The 23,397-nt window shown below is 37.3% G+C and overlaps 1 protein-coding gene across 2 annotated transcripts in view; it reads right to left on the reverse strand.

Annotated features, from left to right (window-relative positions):
- Positions 1–497: 497 nt before the first annotated feature.
- RSPO2 (R-spondin 2) overlaps positions 498–23,397 on the reverse strand; it is a 101,113-nt gene continuing 78,213 nt past the window's right edge. For both annotated transcript variants that reach the window (XM_066334924.1, XM_066334915.1), the window contains exon 5: positions 498–1,624. In XM_066334924.1, the coding sequence (XP_066191021.1) occupies positions 1,515–1,624 (110 nt within the window). In that variant the 3' untranslated portion in view covers positions 498–1,514. The remainder of the gene's footprint in view (positions 1,625–23,397) is intronic.

Raw genomic sequence — 23,397 nt, forward strand, 5'->3', positions numbered from 1 at the left:
GTATATGTCAAAAAGAGGTTTGTGGAGGTTTGGGGTCTATTTTGCTGCTTCATTTTTTTGTGTAGATCACATGCAAGTTTTAGACCTAAAAGTGAAATAATTTCTCTTAAGTGTCAGCTTTAACAACAGGTATTTCAGTGTAGGCTTTCCCTGTCAGGTATCCAAAAATCACCTTGAATATTAGCCCAATAATGCAAGATCACCAAATTACATATCCTGAGTGATTTTAACGTCCTATACAGAAAATTGCCTCCACCTCTCCCCCACAAAAAACAAGAGCTGCAGAATAAATTTGTTAAGCTTCTATAAATAATCGGCAATAGTGGGACACTGGGGTTTTCTATACTTTTGAATAGTTGACCTCACATGACTTTTATCTTGATTCTTCCTTATTCAGGAATTTGTTTTCTTATCTGACTGCACCAGGACTAGCTGAAATCAAATACTGGGAAAAAAACCCAAATCGAACCAACCAACCAACCAAACGAAGCCCTACACATAGAGTCTTAGATACCAAGAACTTTACAAGTAATTTCTCTCCTGACACTGAAAACATCTATCATCATCTTCTATCATCATTTGCCTCATTCAAAAAAACATTAAACTTCTTTTTCTGAGACAAAATACATGGGGGCTGAGACAGAAGTACTGAATAGCAGAAAGAATTTGTGGATTACTAGTCTGGTAAATATACTTCACAGCTGACACTCCATTGTGAGGGTCAGTGCAAGGTAGTTTTGCAAATGAGAAAAAAAATCCAGTTTGTAGCTATTGAGGAGCATGAGAAGATACCAAAAACATAGCAAAAAGTAAACATTTACTGGATTATTTAAAAGTATATTACTAGAACCAAGAGGACATACCTTTAAACATGTATAAAGTATTATACATATAAATGCATAGATGTACAGTAAATAGGTTCATTTCTATGTAGACAGAGCAGTATGTACACAGTCTGTTGTGCTTTGGTGAGTCTCAGCAGTGAATCCTGCAGCACGTTGTCTTAAAGCAGTTTTATTATACAACTGTGTCGACAGAGCAGGTGTGAGAACAATGTACATTAACACTAAGTAGGTAAGTCATATCCATTTACTCTTGAAATGTACAAATATAGGAAACAAAGGCCATAAATGCAATTGTACCTACACCTCCAAGACTTCCTTTTTCTCTTATTTATTTAAATATGCACAAGTCCACCTACTGGTACTGTGTAGATTTCTGTCCTTGTCAACATGCTGACCAGGCACTCAGAACAATATCTCTGACGCACTTCAGGACCACTTCCATTGATCCAATTCAGTGCACTCCTGACCTTGAAGTCTTCAGGTCAAAAATGAGAGGAAAAAATAAAATAAAAATATATAAATAAAACAAACAAGCTTGTGGGCTTTATTTTCACAAGTTATTTGCCACCAATACTGTCAAAGCAGCTGAACTGTAGTGCATCCATGGGCAGGAGCATATAGCAGCTTTTGTGCACTTTGCAAAAAAATACATTAAAGAAAATCAAGTCTTTACTGGCTTGTTTTATCTGTTGCTAAAAAGATGCTGTGCTGCTTCTGAGCCCTTTCCATCAAATTCTTTTTCTTCTTCTTTTTGTCCTTCGTCTTTGCTGGCCTTCTCCCTAAAAAAAAAAGGAAAAAAATAATAGCAATGAGTCAAATAGAGAATCCAGGAGTGATTCAAAACCCCAACAAAAAACAACTCAGTGGTACAGAAATTATCAACAGGGACTGCAATGGTAATGCTGGCTAAAGAGCTTCAATCATCCGTGAAAACAGAAGTTTTCAGTGTGTTACAAAAGGAAGCAGGTTCCCCAACTGTCATCACTTCTCCACAGGCACAATTTTTCTGGTGTGAGTAACCATGTTGATGCAGGTTTCATTTTTGGCAGGATAAGTTACACAAGCAATGTTATGCAAGTGCCCAAGGCCCTGAGCCAAATGACTATGCAGACTCTTTACTCACTGGAAGCTGGATATATGCCTTCGACCCTTGTGTAAATTTGCTTGAGTGAATAATCCTATTTAAGTCATGTCCAATACATCTGTGATTTCAATGAAATTAGGCATTACACCCCAAGAACTTGGTTGGATGCCATCCTACATGCTTTGGCAGAGATAGTAACACCTCTGCAAAGAATTGTAGTTATTGCTTATTAGCACATTGTGCCTAATTCTCACAGTGTATAACTGTGCTGAAACAAAAATTTAATTACATGCTTCTACTATTGGAAGTTCACTGGAAAATAAACAGAATAGAGAAACCAATTTTGGATCAATTAGATCAATTTAGAAAAAAAAGTTTACAAACTTTTTGAATGAGAAAGTTTTTTCTTGTTTAGCTCTAATAATAAATCAGTGCCCTTTGGTTACCTCAGCAAAGATAGCATGGACAGAAAAAATGTCAGATACAAAGGCCCTCATTGAGCAGTGCATTACCTTTTAAGTATATGCTTAAATCCTATCAAGTCTAGTAGGATTTAAGGAGACGACCAAATGTTGTCGGATGTGAGAATGGTCTGGATTTTCTTGGCAGTATCATATACTAAAATATGTGATCAATGGTAAAAGAATAAGGTTATTAAACTCTAGAAGCACCAACTTTGTAAACTTTCAGGAGCACTTAATGAACTTAAGAAGACAGCAAAAAGAAACTCAATTAGCAGATTACATAAAAATATGAAAATGCATTTTTCATCTACATTGTCAGTACATTATTAATTGGGGAAAATGGTTTCTAGTCTGTTTTTTTCTGACTTCCATATTGTTTCTTAATTGAAAAGGCCCAAACCAGTGCAAAAAAATTTTCTGTATTTGATAATAATAATGAATAACTGATTATAAAATTATCAAAATTTATGATTCATTAAAAATATATACATACTTCAGGTTACACATTTGTAATACACTTTCTAGGCTACTTCTCTCTAGGAATTATTGGAGTACTTGTATCTAAACCAGGGCAGGACATTAAGGTAATGAGCACATGAGTTTAGTCCATATTAAAAATCGTAAGGGTCCTTGGAGTTTACTTCTGCTTCTCATTAAAGTCTGGCATTAAACTTACTATGGCATTTTGCCATTTTTAAATCTACTTAATCCTACACAATAAATCCTCAGTCCAACCAAGCATTAATCAAAGCAGCTTTTAAGTTAAAACTCTTTAGTAACAGTGTATCTAATGACAAGGCACGCCTAATGAGGTCAGTGGGAAGGAACTCTTGACACAAAGTGGCATTACAATACAATTACAAAGTGGTTTGAATTATAGAAATTTCAATTTTTTAAAAAAAGGAATTGTACTAGTTGGTATATTTTAAGGCATCAGAACTTGCATGGATGTATTGTTCAACACCGTGTTCTAACTTGCACTTCCAGTATTCTAATTTTTTTACCCAAATCTCTGAAACGCTTGTTAAGGAGGGGAAATAATATGAGAAAAGTTACCAATTCTTCTGGTCAATCGATTCTTACAAGACCAGCAGAATCAACAGGAGCTTTGCTGGAAATTTGCTACCCACTTTGCTCAGTGATCTTATCTTCTGGAGTTTTTGATTAAATAGACCAATCAGTAAAAGAAATATAAACTTCCGTCAGTGTCTCATCTAATTTCTCTACAACCTCCTCCAGAGAACTAGATTAGTTGCTTAGTATAAGTTTAGGGTAGAGAAAGATTCTATTATTTTTCCTCTAAAAAACCCTGAGTTGCGCTGACAAAATGACACACAACACAGTTGGTATCTGTCTAAGCCTTAGAAAGGAATTCCTGCAACACAAATGTCAAATCAAATTGCCAGCACACTCCCCATATGATATCCTGAAAAGAGAAATGAACGGGACTACAGTTCAATGACTTGATGTCACTGTGCAACAAGCACATTACAATGCTTCCGCTGCTCTGCAGCAATTGTCTCTGTATCTGCTTTTTTTATTCCAGGTGACACCAAAGGCAAACTGCCTTCTTTTACATGTGCTGTGGGTTAGCTACACATGCAGAGGCAGCATCCCTGAGCCATTGAAAAATGGCAGTTTGTTCTTCTCTTAGGAGCTCTTTGGCAGCTCATTATATCTCAAATTACCCTGTTCTACAGATTACGTTTCATTATTTTCAGGGAAAAAATAAAAACACACAGGGAAAATCCAGATGATTTGGTGATGCTAAGAGTCCCAAATTCCACATCATTTTAACCGGAAAACTGAATATTAAAGGTATTTCTTGAGTGACCATCAGTTCCCATATTTTTAACAGAATGCAACAGAGATTGCATTAGCAAGAAAAAACCGATTATAAAGACTAGAGTTTAAATAAAATATGCTATTGGAGTCCCCATGCATGAGAACTTTCATTAAATGCTGATTTCAGTTACACTGTTTATCAGCAGATGCACAGTGAACAGAAGTATCTTCTGAACATCTTGCTGCAGACATCTTTTGAAGAACATGATGTTTATGATAGGCAAAGTAGGTCCTCTGAGAGGATGTGTGAGCCAAGATATCCCATTACCCCGACTAAATGACAGTGGGACAAGGAAAGCCAATGGAGGAGACTGTCCCTTGGGGCCAGGATGGCAGCAGCTACCTCACCTTTGTGTCATGGGTCAGGTGTGGACAACCCCATGTGCAGGTTGTGTGCACAACCTTCTCCACACCTTGCCATGCTCACTTCCTGCCCCGACCCCAAGCTCGTCTCTCCACAGGGAGCAGCAGGGCTCTGCCATGCTTGGCTCTCTTGTGCAGTTGAAAAGGAGTGGATTTTTTTAGCAGCATTGTATTACAGTCCAGAACCTGCTGAGGCACAAAAAAGGTAACTCCTGACTGAAACAAATGAGGAAGGTGAACTAAAGGACTCTGTCTCTTTGGAAGGGTTTTATCACCATCAAAAACACGCTATAATATTATTGTGCAGAACAGAAAGTGACAACACAAGAGAAGTGGGGAGGGATTTCTTACAGCAAAGGACATGCTGTGAATAGGGCAGGAAGAAATAGCTTTTAACTGAAAGAAAGTTGGTTAAGATTAGATATTAGGAAGAAATTCTTTACTGTGAGGGTGGTGAGGCACTGGAACAGGTTGTCCAGAGAAGTTGTGCCTGCCCCACCTCTGGAAGTGTTCAAGGATGGATGAGGCTTTGAGCATGTGTAGTTTCAGTCTAGTGGAAGGTGTCCCCTGCCCATGGCAGGGGTTTGGAAGTAGGTGATCTATAAGGTCCCTTCCAACACAAGGCATTCTATGATTATATGAATATCTGAGATATTAAGTCTGATTCAACACATTGTAAACCCTCCTGATCAGAAGCAGTATCTGAGGAAGCAAACAATCCATTTCAACTTCCTAGGATCCCCAGTCAGCACTGATCTGTTAAGTGACATTACATCTTCCCTGTGGAAGGATGCTTATCTGCTTGTCATCTGACAGATAGCAATGCACCTTGTTTCTGCTTATGGGTCTCCAGATCAGGCCTCATCTTCAATCTCTGTTTTATGACTGCTGTCTTTGTGTTTTTTAAGACTTTGATGCTAGCAGCTAGGAGAGCAAATACAAATAATCCATGCTAAGAGCATGTTCAGGTTACTGTATTCTTATATTTACATCAACTGTGTTTTCCCTTGCATACTAACTAGCTAACTAGCTTTTCCTTGGAAAGCAGTTTTTATTTCTGTCTAAAAACAGGCTCCTCAATTCCTTTTATCAAAGTTAGCTCGGAACACGATTTACATGATTTGTTTAATTCTCTGTAAAGTCATATGTATACACTGACATGTATAGGGCCCAAGAAAGATGTGAAATGTAGCTAAATTCAGTGTTGAACTACTACCAAAAAAAAGCCTTGAAAGCCCAATCTATCACACTATATAATCTAACATACTATAATGTGTGATATAACTATATCACACATTTCTACACAGGTTATTTTTGAAGAAGCAATATTGGTAGAGCCATTAATTTTAACTCTTAATTGTGATTTTTTAAAAAGATCCTGTTTCGCAATTTGCTTTATAAATTACCAATGAGTAATTCTTTATTTTCTAAGTAACTTATCCCAATGGGTGGTATCTTTAGAGTGTTATTCATTAAACTTTTGTTCTGGGCAACTAATATCCTATGCAATGAAATATTATCTTTAGCTAACCATGTACCACATCTCTTAATGGCAACATATAGGTAATGGTCCAATAACACATACATTATAATGCAAATATAACACGAATTCCTGAAAAAAACATTCTTTATGCTAATATACCCAGCAATTGTCTGTACACCAAAGAGTAACAGCTACAAAAAATCCCCAAAACAACCTTAAGTTGGATCTTGCTGGGTTATTTTTCTTCATTTTATCTTGCTTTTGTACCATTTTATCCATGTTCCTCCTACAACTCATGCACTTCTGCTCAGTTTTACGGTTTGTCTCATACCCCAAGCTGAAAGATGCTTGGAAATACTGCATATTCCTTCTGGATGGACCCACCTGGTCAATTAGGGGTACATATTACCTGGTTCAGAAGGAGCCTTTATCACCTTCTGACAGCTGGAAAGGCAGCTTTCTCCAGACAGAATTTGGGCAGCAGATTCCTAACACCCAGGGCAGTCCTGGCCCTCCAGAGTTAAAAGGCAGAAAATGTATTCACAGGGACTCCCAGCCACATTTCTTGAGATTCTTGACTCAGGCAGACAGCACCAGTTCAGTGTCTGAACTGTTCTTCATCTGGTGTATAAACACTGCTGCACGTACTGCTGTCCTAACAAATCCTGAGCACTGGGAGTTTCAGCAGGCAAAGTAGAAAATACATCCACATGAGGGCAGCAAATTTAAAACATTTTATAAAAGAGAAAAACAAAACAACCATCTGCAGTTTTATTTCACAGAGTAATTTCAGCAGTCTTACATACAAATTGTCATATTAGAGCTGTCAGAATGCTTCATACTCCCTTATTTAAAACATTTTTTCTCTTCTATTGATGATTAATGAATGACGGGATTTATATGTGTGTGCCTGATTCCCTTGTGTGGATTTTCATACACGGAACTTTCACTGCTAGCAGCAAAGGCACAGGAGAGTCCTAAGATAACAGCAGACCCTGCTAAACACACTTTTTAGTCTCTTCTCCCCTTTCACTTGGCCTTTTAGGAGCTAAATGCTGCACATTGTACATCATGCTCCTACAGCCACAGTTCTACCACAGACCTCCTGTGTGGCAGCATTTCATCCACGTGGGAAGCTAGAAAAGTTATTATCAAGTCATATCACTGAAGGATGGCAACATCAGAGAACTAATGACAGCAGTGGAAAGACGATAGATACTCAGTGATTAACCAGTCAATGAGATCAACTCAAGAGAAAGACAGCAGGTCACAAAATCACAGAATAGAGTCTTTAAGGTTGGAGAGGTCATATAAGATCAAGTCCAACCACCAGTAAAGCACCACCACCATGTTTGCCACAAAACCATGTCCCAATCATAGAGTCACAGATCCATTTAGGTTAGAAAAGACCTCTAAGACAGTCCAGTCAATCACCAGCTTGTCACCTAGACCATAGCACTAAGTACCATGTCCACTCTTTTCTTGAAGACTCCCAGGAATGGCATCTCCACCACCTCCCTGGTTTAACAACCCTTTCTGTGAATTAATTCTTTCTGATGTCCACCCTGAACCTCCTCTGGCACAGCTTGAGGCAACATCTTCTAATTCAGTCACTTGCTGCCTGTGAGAACAGCCTGATCCCCACCTGGCTACAGCCTCCCTTCAGAGACTTGCAGAGAGTGGAAAGGTCTCCCCTGATCCTCCCCTTCCACAGGGAAACAGCCCCTGCTGCCTCAGCCATTTCTCAGGTCAGCTTCTGGAAGGAGCCCACTCTGGCAGGACACTGGTTATGCACAGACCCACAAAAGCCTCATCACTTACTTTGCAGTTGCACCACACATTAAGCTACACATAAACACAGACTGCAAAAATCCAAAAGCCAAGCAAACAAAGAATTCAGTCCAGAAATTATTCCCCAGAAATAAATTATTTCCCACAGCTTTCAGTTAAAAATTCTGGATACTGAAACTGCCAGAGAAATGCACAAATTGTTAAGAAATCTTATAAACACACACTCAATGGAAAAAAAAAATTCCTCACTGCTAGAGAGTCATCCTCTTCCTAAGTGTGATTTACAAACCAACACTGACAAGTGGCCCACAAGAAAGGGACATACAAAGCTTTCATAACTCTGCAAACCAGAACCCATGGGCATCTCAACCAGTGTCCCTCACTACTGAATTCATGAAAGTTTTCCTAAACTAGTTTGCAGTTGTGGATTTTCTTAATGCTATAACATTTAGGCTGAAATTGGCTGTGCTCAATATGTGCTTTAGGAGAAATATGATTTGGAGGAAATCAGCCAAAGTAAAATACCTTTTTGGACAAGGAGTGAAAGACATTTGGTCTTGGATGGTGACACTGGAAAAGAAATAAAGATGAAGAGATGCAGCAGATAGGGTCAAGCATCAGAAACCACTTCCTCATTTTACTGGGTGAATTTCTGATGTCATTTGACAAAGTCTTTTGAACACATATTTGCCTCTGAAGACACCAGAACACAGAGTACATCTGTTCTGCCCACAATACCATTTCAAATCCCCAAAGACCAGAAGGTGTAAAGGTTAGTTAATAAACATTTGCAAAGCCCTGAAATATGGTAACAATGGACATCAGAAAAAGTAAGGAATTCTTTAATCATTCTTTCTTCATTTGCAAGGGTTAAATAATGTTCAGCAAATGAGATCTTAGAACAGTTACTGAGTAAGAATACAAAACACCCATACCATAATTGTGGCCATCATCTCAACCGAAAAAACTAAGAAGCAAATGAAGGCACTTCTTCAGCTTTGAAATGCCTGAGTTTGCAAGCTCACTGGTCTTCTTTTATTCTTTTTGGTGTAATAATGGTGGCTAATAGTATAAATAATATTCCCAGCCTAATGAAATTAATAATAGGCTAAGAATTCACTTATGTAAACACAGAGTCTGATGTTTTGCATGTATTCTTCTCTATTTGATGTCAGCTTTCCTAATGAAATCAGAAAAATTTCTGTCTTAAGTAAACCTTGCATTTTCTACACAAACCATTAGAAAGCAGTCATTGCAAAGCTGATCGGAGTGATATCTTACTCAACTCCTGACATCCAGAATTCTGATAGTTTATTTTCAACTTAATAATGCCACAACTTTAGGTAAATTATTGTATCTATCCTGACCATCACTTAGTGTTGCATACACTTTGTATTTGCATACATTGGATATCAGGTACTGAGATGAAAACTAATTTAAAAGTTTCAAAGACTAAATCTTCAACAAAAAGAAATATCAAAATATCTCAAGTTCCTGCATCTAAATCCTACTAAGTTTTTGTTTTGACATATCTATTAAGAAATTAAACGTATTACTTCTTAGAACAAGAATAAGCAAAGTGAGGTATTCTTTTTCTGTCAAACTACCCCTCTATTTTTCATCTGGCCTGAATACAAACTAAGCAATACTATAATCTGATGTTCTTTCCCTCTGGATAATCTAGTGCCATCAGATATTGTCATCTGTTAAACAAATACTGATTCCTACACAAAGAATGGAATCTATATGCAACAGCCTATTGAAAGTTCAGTAGTTTTTTTCCCTCAAGTTCATTGCAAATTAACTGAGAAAAGAGTCATCTTACACAGCTGAAATACAATGCATTTCCCACAGTGCAGTTTTCCAGTTTATACAGTAGATGGCAGTGAGATACGAACTGAAAACTGGCTTGCACTTCCAGGAATATTTTTTTTCTTTGTAGAAGCACATATTCATGAAAGAAATGAAAGAGAAAGACTAAAAATTCACAAATGTACTCAGAGAAGAAAGCAAGAGTAACCACTCTTGGGGCAAAGGAAAACTAGCAAACTCAAGGGGACAAGGGAACTCTATAAGAGGAGACCCCATGTTTAAGTAAATATACAGATGCTCAAATGTTGGGTTCCACTGGCCTCTTAGTCACAATTGCATGGAAACAGGTGAGTCTCTACTGCAGCCAAAATGTTTGTCTAATGTAAATTTAGCTCAGAATAAAACAGTATGAATATCAGTTGCATGCAGGGTACTCACTATTCATGCCTTAATCAACACCATGCCAGATCAGATACTTTGCAAGCAGAGCCAAGCAAAATATTTACAATGAAAGTTTGGGGGTTGTTTATTTTCCTTCCTTTTACAGAAAATATAAGGAAAATTTCAAAATAATAAAAAATATTTATACACTGTCAAGAGTATGCATACACATGTAAATATATTCTAACTCTACAGGCAAAAACTGGAGGCAAAAACTAATTTGTTTGAACATCTCTAGATTTGACTGGATATGAATCTGACTTTAAACTCCCTCTACTCTGTATTTCAAAATGGATTCTTTATTTTTCTTCCTGTTTCCAAGTTAATTTAATTAATTTTATTTTTATCTCATCATATTGGGGGAAAAATTAATTCTATTGAAACATTTATTTGTGGCACCCCCAAGGTCTAATTTCATACTGGAAATTGCATTTTATTCAATTAAGGATTTCTTACAGAGAGGAAGATTATACTGAGAAGCTAATTCTTTTTAGAGACATATTTTCTTCTGTGGAATACTATTTAGTCATGAAGAGTTAGTCCTTTTCTAATTCCCTTCAAGGATTCAGGTCAAGAACGGAGGAATAAATTTGTTCTGGGATCTTCTTCCTTTTCTTCTTTCATTTTCTTCATTTTCTACAACTGAAACAGCTCAAAACTTATTTATATTATCCCTCATGCCTCTCTTTAAGTATTGCAGAGTAAATCCTATAGATGTTCAGAAAGAAAAGAGGCTGAATTAAACACCTGACAACAAACTGAAGTACAGTCCAGCAGGAAGACTTTCTGAATAATAACTGAAAGTTAATGTGAATGTATTATTTCTAACAGGATGTAAAACTGTAGCCTCATTCTTCTCATGTAGTGAAGAGTGTATCAGGTGAACTGCTGCCCCTGCTCACTGACCCTCACTGGGTTTATATTGTCATGGTGCTCAGGATGCTCACAGTGTCTGCCTGAATGTGGCCAGGCAGTCTCTGTTTATCCATAACTCCACTGCTGAATACAGTGCAGACCTTTCCCTTCTCCGCAGACATTTGATCAGACAAGTGATCCAAATACAGCTTTGAGGACTTGCCTTCACCTGTACACCCCACACACTATGGCCACAGACTTCTCCACAGTAATGCTAAGCCTGCATTACTAAATTCAACACTGCTGGAGAACATCTCCAGACCCTACCTCAGCTGTTTGTTGTGCTTTGATCTGGGGCAGCCCTACCCTTCCCAGAGGGGGAGCACAGGCCAGGGCTGCTCCTGCAGGCATCTCCCTCGATTGGGGGCTCTGAGCTGAACAATATGGAAAAGAACCAACCTGTGCCCCTCAGTGCAGTGCCAGGTAACATCCAAGCAACTTTAGTAAACTACTACAGAGATAGGAACTATCTTCCCACTGTGGCCAGGCAGAAGTTACAGGATGTTCTGAGTTACATGGCTTCATCCTAAAATATGTTACAGTAGATTTCTTGGTGGCTTAATGAGAAACACTTTCCCAAGACCATGAGGCCCTAATGATTCATACCTGCATATCTGTTCAGTGTCTGTAGATTAAATAATAAAAACACAGGCAAATTAGATAATATATGTATTTTTTAGAATGCCTACACTTTACATTAATATAATTGAAAACATATTTTATTACTTAAAGCTTAAGATGATGCAGTGATTACAAATGAGAATTGGGGTCAAGAGGACCTTTAATGAGACTTCTTACATAAACATGAGAAATGAAACATTATTTGAAACAACATGCTGTTGAGGCTACTAACTTGTTAAAGAATTTTTCCAGTCTAAATCCATAGACAAGAGGAGATGGAGGCTCCAATACTTTGGTGATTGTTTCAGCCACCAGAATTCCTGTCCAATTCCTAGCTTGAATATTATTATGCAGGTCTTATTTCTCATTATTCCATTCTGTCCTAAATCAGACTGTAGATAAATATTTTTTCATCATCTGAGAAGATAAACATATGGCTGATTTTGTACACCTTTCTTAAAAATTTATTTTTCAGTCCTGGTATAATTCTTTTTCACTTGTATCTGCAGTTTCCAACTGAATTACCTGTTTAGTTTTCCACGATCTTCTATAAAATACAGGTCTCTGTCTGAATGTCAGAATTCTGAAATCGATTTTTTTTTTCTTCCTCATTACCAAACTTATACAGAAAGGAATTGCATTTGATTTTTTTTTTCTCTATATATTGTAGTGGACTCAAATAATTTTCTTTGAGAAACATACCTGCAGGTATGTTTTCCTAGTTCTATAGCTCTTTGATTCTCCAGAATAACTTTACATTTAACTACATGAAAAGAAATTGTGATTGCTTTACAAAGTAACCTACATGTTTCTTTGGGTCTACTCTCTAGTATATTAGAAGGTCTCAGATTACTAGAATCTGAGTATATCTCAGTATATTATAATCCTCAGATTATTTCTTTTTCTAAAAGATGTTTATGTAACTGATTAAAACAATAAGTAATGCTTACAGATACAGGTAGAGGTCATCATCACTTTTTCCTAGACAACCAACGAGCAAATGCTTGAATTTTATTTTGCGGTAAAGATAAAAAAAATTCAATAGGTCTACAAATGTCCCGAGTCTGAAAACATTCAAGTATGCTGGTAGACCTGGACATGACTCCTGTGATGCTTCTGTTAGCTTCATTTCTATGGCTGCAAATATTAACCCAAAAGGAAAAAAAAAAACTTTGCAGAAGCTTTCCATATATGAATGTACAGGCTTAGTCTCACAAAAAGAAATTCTACTTTTAAAGTAATTATGTTTGGTTAAACTCTTCTGATGGCATGACAAAATCAAAGAAAACCAAAACAACCTGGGCTGGACTTAACCATATGCCTGTAACAATTTTCACATCAGAAGCTGCAACAAGCAAAATGTGGTGCCATAGAGCCCGAGTCTGGTATTTATCTTCACTACTGAAATGTATGTCTAGGAAAAGCCATTAGAAACATAACCTGAGCGTATTTTCAGAATGAAACCAGGATTACTGCAACTACAGGGAATGCCCCTTTTCCAAATGCAGCTGCAGGGGACAATTTTGTCCAAGCTCTTTCTCAGTGCCCACCAACCCAGCAACTACTCCCATCTTTGCAGGCAGAAGAGGATATACGAAAATTGTCAGCCCACAGAAGCAAATGTCATGCCTGCAGGAAGGATCAGCTCCACCTGTGCTGCTGGAGGCTGGATGGAGAGCTGTGCATGTATGTGTCCCTTCTCCAGACAGCTGTGCATTCCCATGTCCCTTCCTCTGGCACAGCTGTACATTCCCATGTCCCTTCCTCCAGCACAACTGTGCACTCCCATGTCCCTTCCTCCAGCACAGCTGTACATTCCCATGTCCCTTCTCCAGACAGCTGTGCACTCCCATGTCCCTTCCTCTGGTGCAGCTGCAGGAGCACCTACAGCAGGACAGTGCTCGCCTCACGTACAGCAACCACCCAGAATTAATTGAACAAAGGCTTATCTGAGCATTTTTTCACTAAACTGAAATAACCCCATAACAATAAATTTATCCACAGGAGCTATTTGCATGCTTAAACCTGCTAAATAATGAGTATGTATTTCTACCCTAAGTGCATCAATGCCTAAACACGCACTCAAAAGCATGTATTTTTTGCATTCAGCACTGACCTGAAGAACGCAACTCAAAAAATGCCTTTTTTCCCCTTCCAGAGGTCAGAGACTGATTTGCTAGGGGAATCAATGGATGGTCTCTAGCATCTCTGTTACAGCAGCCTAGCGCTGTAGATGCTCTCACCACCACAGCAGGCTGTCTTTCCCCTCAGATCCCCCTCATAATACACAGCAGCTGGAGACACATTTGGCATCACATGATATAAGAAGCAATATAACATGGTGTCCAATAATACTGTGGAGTGGACAAATAAGTTCTCTTCTTATTCTGAGATGTATCTGCAAGGAAGACAGAACTATAACCGCTACCATCAGCTTAAACAACGTGTCAAAATGAAATTGAAAAACTGAATTTTTTCTTGCATAAGCCATTTTAAAGTATATATTCACTGACAAGTCAACTGAAAGTTGAAGGAAAAGGTGTGGATACTTAAGAAGAAAAGGAAAAAGAATACATGAAAAAACCACAGCATGTAGCTTAAAGGCTGCTTGCCATAAAAGCCTTTTCCTGACTGGAAGTTACAGTACAGATGTGCTTAAAAAACAGATGTACATCAAAGACTGTTGATTAGAAGCACAGAGAGAAGTAATTATCAGTTTCAGTTTTTTTTAAAAAAAATTTCTTTATTCTAATACCAATAAAACCCTAGTATGTACAGAATGATTCTATGGGTTTAATTAACCATATGAAAAATATAAATGTATGTGCTATGGCTACATTGGGTGAGCTTCTAATGGATGTGAGATCTTGCCTTTATTATTTTGTGACAGTATTAGCACAAAGACTGAACTGAAACTGTTCAAGATCCTTTTTTTTTTTTTTTTTTTTTTTCTTCTTAGAAATGCCTGATGCTAATAATTCTTTGTGCATCTCCACCAGCAGATATTGCGGCTGGCAGTCAGAAACTGAAATACAGTACAGCAGCACAAACCAGAATCCTTGATAAACTGGTGGCCAGTGGCAAGCACTATATCTTATGAATAAAATCAGTAACCTGGCATGGTGGGTGGCATGCTTGGTCATGGCAGGAGGGTTGGAACTAGAGGGTCACTAAGGTCCCTCCCGCTCCAAACCATTCTATGTTTATAAGAAAATAAACAGAGCTAGAGCACAGGTTTGAACACTGTCCTGAAACACGTGAAGGTTTCCTGGCATGTTTCTTGTGCCAGCTGTCTTCCAAGAATGCTACCTTCCTGTTTGTCTGTTCTTTGCAAAAGATTAAGAGAGGATGAAACATTTACCTGAACCCTCAACTTCACTACTTCAAAATTACAGATGTTTTTCTAGCTGAACAATATTTACAGATTAGATGCAGGAGTGATAAATGCCTGGAATACATGGTCCTAAAAACCAGACATGCAAGTTGTGGTTTAAGCCAACAGGCAGCTGAACACTTCACAGCCAGTTGCTCACTCCTCTTCAATGGGGAATGGGGGAGGAGAATTGGGAAAGAGGCAACATTCATGGATTGTGATAAAGACAATTTCATAGGACAGAAAAGGAAGGGAAAATAACAATAACAACAACAACACTCAGCCCTGAGTCCCTGAGAAGAAGCTGCTAGCTCCCAGCCAATTCCTCACGGTTTTGTTGGTCAGCATGATGCCGTATGGTCTGGAATATCCCTTTGTTCAGATGGGGTCAGCTGTCCTGGCTGTGTCCCCTCTCAGCATTTTGTGCCCCCTCCAACTCTTTGCTGGCAGGGAAGCATGAGAAGCTGACAAGCCCTCGCCTTAGTATAAGCACTGTTCAGCAAAACCAGCACATCTATGTTAACAACATTATTCTCATCCTAAACTCAAGCACTGCACCAGCTACAAAGAAGAAAATTAAGACAAATGTATGACTGTGGCTACATATTTGGACTGGCTGATACCATTTTAAGTGATGGAAGGAACTATTAATTTGGACCAAGCTCAGCTAAGTTATTATCAGCTTCTCACATTGAGGTATGACTGATCTCTACCAAACGCTAATTATTTCATCATGTTAGCAAATACTCGTTTCTTGGCCAGCACATTCATCACAATCTATTCCATATGTTGATTTGAACTGTCCTGTAAGATTAATAGTGGATGACAACTGGATCATTTAGGGTGTGACATACTTATCGAATTAGTTGCAAGCATCCTCTCAATTGTTTATTTTCTCTACTGAGACAATTAAACCACTATTACAGCCAGTTTCCTTCTCTCTAACTCAGACTGGAAAGCATTTTCTTCTTCTCATTTACTGACTTCACAAAATTCCTTTCAAAATCCTGTCTGAATTTATTCTTTTTCCAGTTATGCATAATATCTTCCAGTTTCCTTCTGTGTAGCCAGATAATTACTTACTCCCCAATGCTAACTAGTACTCTTCTTTAAACTTCTTTCCACATATACAGGCTTTGAACACGTGATTTCTGTTGTTGCTCATTTCTGTGTAAATAAACTTTAGGTAATAGCTCTTTTCCTCAAACCTGATTTCAACAGGAAACTAATACACAGTTGAAAAGAAATGTTTGTACTATAGAATAAGCATTTCTCACTGGTTTGTCTGTCAATTACAGGCAATTTAAATCTGCACAACTATTTGGATTATGATTTAGAAATTGCCAGTGTCAAAGCTTGTCCCTATCTGAACAATGGAAACATCCTAGGTAAGAGTAACAACACAGATTAACTCTCATATCTCCATGATGAACATTCACAACTTGCATTAATCATTATTCACACGTAATTAGCTAAACTAAAGAATCCTGCGACCAGCAATATAAGCATGACATCTAGAAAAAAAAATGTTTTAAAATGCACATTAGGATGTAATACATCAACATCATACCACAAGCTACAGAGTTATTTATATATTTAGATTTTTACTGATACACAGTTAGCTTTCCAAAGCAAAGCATCTTAGACATTTGAATATTTCTAGAATACTGAAAAAATGTGACCATTTTAAACTATGGATCTGCCCAACAGACAAAACACACAGAAACGTTTGAGTGATTAGTAAGGTAAGAGCAACAAATCAATTATCCATTGTCAGGAAATGTGTCTATTTAGATTAAGTGACCATAATATTATTTGTTTCCAACAAATACAGTTTTTTAATCTTTAAGCAATACATTATTTTGAAATACGTCTGATTTTATATATTAGATGACTGATGTATTTTTGAATATCTGTATAAACATACAAGTGAAATTTTTGTGAATCAAGACTTTCCAAGCCAAATCTCAACTGTGCGGGATATTTTATGATTCAGTATGAATTCCTGGAAAACATGGTTTATCATAGAGAAATTGGCAAAACCTTCATAGTATTTGCCCTAACAGGCGCCACTGTAATGGGCTGCAGATCTATGAATAGGCCAAGTACAGAAGCTAAAACTAACACTGAAAAATGTAATATGTTACTAAATGGAAGATGGGGTTTTCTTTTTTTAAATAATAATAGATGGGATTGATTTCATCCATAATTTACATAATGAACAATTTAACTAGCCTGATCTCATAATTTCTCAAAAACATTGTTTTGATAAATGATTCTCTTCTGAAATTTCATCTGGCAATGAAATTTTGGTCATCTTTGAAGAACTGATTTATTCTCTTCTTATTTACAAGAATTACTACTTGGAAACATAATTGAGCTTTCAAACAACAGACCAGATATAAGTTACTATCGCTAGCAAAATTTTGCTCATTCCATGCTGGCCATAAGTCTTGAACAATCACTGAAACTCAAATTTCACAAATCCTTAAAAGCCTATGTGCATAATATTATGGGCTGCAAGAGTCAGCTGGTGGCATCAGAACACAAAAACATGAAAGTGGCTGCTCTGGGTCAACCAAGGATCCACCAAAACCACGGCTGCAGCAGTAGCCCACAACTAACACGTCAGTAATAGCACAATAGTAGGACAAAGACATGTACTCCCTTTCACAAGAAGCTTCCCTAACACACATGAAGCCTGGCATGTCCATGGCCATATGGAGGCCCTCACTGCACAAGGGCTTGGGAACAGGTTTCTGCTGGAGAGCATTTGTTCTGGCAGAACCCTTGTGAGTGAAAGCCTCAGCCTGACCTTCCACCACTCAGGAACTTCTCTGCCACTTCATGATGCTAATCCTGCAAATCTGGTTAGGACCATCTAACTATGACATTCTGGCTTATAATTTTTCAGCTGGGAATAGATTAGGTCAAACTTTTGTGCACAAAAGGGACAGCTGATTTTGCAAGAAACTGAAATGTATGAAATGTAGGCTTATTAAAAAGCATGAGACATAGATTGAACCAGCAAGTCACATTTGCACTGCCTGAGACATGAGAGATCAGAAACAATAAGGGAAAATGTGAATTGCTGGATGAGAGTACACTAACAGAGAGTAAAAGAAAGAGTGGAGGCACAGCTCACCATAACAGTGCTTTCATACTAAAATCAGGATATTTATTATCTTATGCCCTGAACACCAGGTCCAGTCCTGACATGATAGGCCATAAATCTACTTCTTTTGCAATGCCAACCTATAGCATCACGTAGCCATCAAGATGCTGCCACTTATAACTTGAAGCTCCACAGTGTCTCATACAAAAATGTGTGCATCACTCCATCTCTAATTTAAATGCCTTATAAATCAGGCACATAGTGCCTGCATTTCTGTTATCTGAAGTTTACTGCTATAAAAATAATTGCATTTTTGCATATGGCTTTCAAGTACCACAGTTTGGAAAGACTGGCCCAGGATGGTAGTTACAAAACATGAAAGAATGTGGAGACAAAAATTTCTGATAAAATGAATGGTTAAGACTTCTGTTATAAGCTGTCTACATCAGTCAACACACTGAAGTAAGACTTCTATCACCTTTGGGAAAGAGAACAGAAAATCATTTTCTCTGTGATTAAATGGGGTCAGAAAAAAGAAAGGCATCTGTTAGTATTCTGTTGTGAGGCAAGCTTATTCAAAGCTTATTCAGCCAACTATTGTGCTAATGCAAATGGCAAGAGTTTGTTGCAGATGTGCAGTGGAATATAATGCAGCCAAAACCTCTGGGATTTTTGAAGATGCTGGTGTGTTTAACAACCATTATGAAAGAGAATTTTAAGAACAGTGCCCCTTGCCTCAACCACCAACACTGCAAATGTTTAGTCGTAAATGTTATTTTGAGGAGATTAAGACATAGGTCAATTCAGAAATCAAAGTTCAAGAGGCTAAGGGATTTCTGTATTGATATTTCAAGGCAGGCGATCTTTTTAGGTTCTAGTCACTCATTATATTGTTTTTAATTATTATTGTAGCAGAGAGATAGAGTGCCTATAAAAGAGGGGGATTATTTTAGGATATTAAGAAAGAGACACAAATGGTGCTAATGTCTCAGTTGTAACAAAAGAGCATCCGCATCCAGAGTACAGCAAAGAACTACATTCTACTTTCAGCTACATCAAGTAAACTACAGATATTTCATTATATATCCCACGTAAGTTCTCACTAATTTTTTTCATTAATACTCTGAAAGTTTCAGACATTTTCTCTACAATCACCCTGAATGTTCCAGTGAGGTACACAGCTTCCCATCAGTCATCTAGTCATATAAATTGCCCTTCCCTGGTAAAGCAACAGACTAAAAATACCAGATAGACTAAAATGTCAAGTTCTCTAAATTACATAGCATGAAAGCACACGTTACATCACTTTTTTTTTTTTTTAATTAAAAACGGAGAACTATGCAATTAATAAAAACGCCATGAACTGTTTACCTCTGGAAATATGCTGCTTTTTAAGATACCTAGTATAACAATTTTGATTAATTTATCACTGCTTCAAATTTGAAATTGAACTATAGATAGCAGAGAATGGTTGAAGTTGGAAAAGACTTTGAGCTTAAAAAGAGAGGTCATCTGGTCCAACATCTCCTGCTCAAGCAGGACCTTGCAGAGCTATTTGCCCCAAACTATGTTCAACTGGCTTTGGAACATCTCCAAGGTGGAAGACTCCACAACTTCTTTGAGCAACCTGTGCCAGCACTTGGTTGCCTCACAGTGAAAAACTGTTTCCTGACATTCAGAAGAAACCTCCTGTGTTTCAGTTCATGCTCATTGCCTTGTTTCCACTCTCTCTTCAGGTATTTAAACACATTAGTTAGATGTCCCTGAGCCTTCTCTCTAGGCTGAACAGCTTTGCCTCTCTCTCAGCTCTTCCTCACAACAGAGACACTCCAGTCCCTTCAATCATCTTCACTTAACCCTTCACTGAACTCTCTCCAGCATGTCCATGTCTCTCTTGTACTGGGGAGCCCAGAGGTGGACACACTACTCCAGCTGTGGCCTCACCACTGCTGAGCAGAGGGGAAGGATCTCCCTCCTCCCATTGGCAGCACTTCTACTCAAACAGCAAAGAACACCAGTAACCTTCTAGGCTGTAAAGGCTGTAATGGTACATTGCAGGCTCAAACACATAAATATATTGAGATTTCTTATTTAAAGGTTAGATAATTATACCTCATTTACTTACCCGATAAAAAAAAAAAAAGTGGTATTATCACCAATCATCAAAATTATTGGGCAGACTAATGAAAATTATCATTCTAGATTAATTACATCAATTTATTTTACACAGATTGAAAGAGCTTGCAAAATTGAAAGATTGAATTATAGCATTAGTGAGTAAATAGAAAAGACATACAGAGTAAAAACCCCCATTCATTGAAGAAAAATGTAGTATAAGCATAGGAAGAAGTAAACCAGGGAAGTAGGGAGGAATATAGTAAACAGGGAGAAATGTGCCAAAACCTGAAGGAAGAAAAAAGCACATGGGTGTCCAGAAACAGTTTTAGAAAATGCGAGGAGCCTGGAAGTCACTAGATACCACCAACACCATGACAGAAGAAATATTGATGTTGACATTTTGGAGAATTTATGTTAAGTGATGCTTTTTGTAATCATCCACCAAATAAAACAATTAATAATTGAATATAATGCTTTTAAGATTAAATACTGTGATTATTTTACGGAGGGCAGAAAACTCATGTCATTACGCCTGTCTGCAAGGCTCAGCAACTTCAAAATCGGAGGTTTTTGAAAAAGCCACAACTTTTTCACGAGTACTTGAAATTGTGATTTGCAATATGCCCTGTGCCAGCACCCGTGTAAGAGTGGATCTATCTTTCTACCAGCATCCTGAGTGGAGAGTTGCTCCATTAAACAAGAACATCAAATCTTTCTCAGTACAGGATTGAAAAAATTTGCATAGTTTGAATGGAATATTATGAAACACTATGGATTTCCTTTTTCCTCAAGGGACTTAAGAAAACATATCAAATTTTTTTGTGGTTATGTTAGAGAGCTAAATAAAAAAAAAGTACTCAGAAGTAGAAATGTCCCAACAAAAATGCAGAGTGTGAGCTATGTCTCCTCTCCAAACTGCATTATTCCATTGAAAATCATTTATTTTAGCAACCAAGAATTGGAGTTCTAGGGTTATTCAGTAGCCACAACTTGACATTTAGAAAAATAGCTGTATATCAAGTATCACAATCATATGCAGTGCAATAGCAATATAATCATACAGAACAAAACACAATCCATTAACCACAATTTGAATATTTTCATATACTTCTACAATTCCTACTTTTAGCCAGTACTGGAAGCTCCAAAATCCTGGAAGAAGGTTTGTTCTTATGGCATGACTTTGAAAGATTTTACATTCCTTTTTAATAGTAAGATAAATTAAATCAAGATCAAGACTTTTTACAATGATATAGAAAGCTAAATATTCTTGAGATCATGGTTAGAATTCTAGGGCTGTGGGTTAATATCCAAAGACATTCAAAGACATACTGTGCTACCATTATTCCAAACTAGTATGTAATTCACAGATGGCTACAACACAAAAATCTCTATCCTTCTATTCCATCCCTTGATTCAAGCCTTGCAAAAACAAGGTATTATATACTCGAAAATAAATTGTGTATATTTTCACCAATATCAAGAAATTCCAAGAACAGTGCAACAACATTTTTATTGCCAAACTGTTTCAAATTCCCATTTCTAAAGCAGTCAAGGAGGGCTCCTTGTGGAGTGTTCAGAATATCTGACCACTAAGTTATTTGTCTTGTTTTGGCTGATATGTAAAACAGTAACATAGGCAGAAGCGTTTCACAATTTAGGTCACTGCTTCTGAGGAAAATAAGAGAATATGATTTTATGGGACTATTTGTAATCTAGCATTTTATAATTTTGAAGTTTAGTGTGGAGAAGTGTAAGACAACAAAAAATCTTCCAGCATGCTCTGCAAAACCACTACTCAGGGCAGAAAAGACTAACTTTACGATGAACATTTTCACAAGCCCCTGAGGGATTTAGAACAGCGAGTCCATCTAGAAGTCAGTAAGGCATTTTTGTAAAAGCTGAGGCAAACTTTGAACACTCTCATCCCTTTGAAAGAATACTCTTCAGTAGCAAATGTTCAAAAGTGCTCAGCACTCCGTAGGGCATGATAATAACAGAACTGTTATGGAACAAATTTTTGAAAGCCTGAACAACAGCAGCTGTGTATTAAAAGAAACACCAGTAGTCAAAGATTAAAATTATTCTAGCTGCAAGCATCTTCTGGAGTTAGGAAACACCAGCAAGCCTTGGAATCACATAAACACTTTTAGTTCTGTACATGTACACATACATTTTAGTGTTAATATTGTATCTAAACAGATGACTATTGTCTCAGTCTCTCTAATGTGGGAGTGTTAGCTTTTTGGGATAACATAGTAAGCTTCAGGTACAAATGAAAAACGTGATATATACCAAACTTAATCAGAAAAATATCTAAGCACGCACAAAATCTAAGTTCCCATATCTTAGCTAAATGTGTTGAGTGGTAGAAAAATAAAAGCAGAATAATAAACGTTGGCTCTTGAGGTATAGTCACTCAGATAAAAATGTTTCTACATTTTAGTATTATGTACACAATGAGATACTCAATTTCCTGGTATTTTTCCATCAAAATAAAGCTAGACTGTGATAAACACTGTATGAAGCCTAAAGCAAGGAAGATCTAGATCTGATTTTTATTATCATTATTTTTATAAATTTGGCAGAAAAACACTCCAAACTAGGCAAAGTACCTCTTCATTTTTCTTCAGAAGTGTAAGATCACCAAAAGTACATTTTAGCTCCTTTTAAATGGGAAAATATATTTGCTAGCAAAGATGAGATTATGGAGCTTGTTTAGTATTAACTTCTGCCAAACATAAACAATGTTTCTCTGAGTTACTACTGGCTCATATGGCTAATGGCAGTAACTATTATCACTTCATTTTCTGTAAAATAGCTTAGGCTTGAAACCACCCACACATGACCCTTGTGACAACTTATGACTCTTAGGAAATCAGCAAGTGCTTGCTTTCCAAATCTCATACCTGAGGTAGCATGGTGACATCAGTACCCTTCAACAGCCCTTTAAAATGAGCTTTTTGGATTTTAACTTATGCTCAGCTGAACACAATATTCATGTGAACACTGCTGTAATAGGACAACTTTAATCAACTCAGCTTTGAAGACCACAAAGAGCACATTTTAAAAGAAAGCTATGTTTTAACAGCAGAATGTAAATATAATTGAAGACTGAAATATTTTT

This window comes from Sylvia atricapilla, chromosome 1 (genome assembly GCF_009819655.1).
Source record: "Sylvia atricapilla isolate bSylAtr1 chromosome 1, bSylAtr1.pri, whole genome shotgun sequence".
NCBI lineage: Eukaryota > Metazoa > Chordata > Aves > Passeriformes > Sylviidae > Sylvia > Sylvia atricapilla.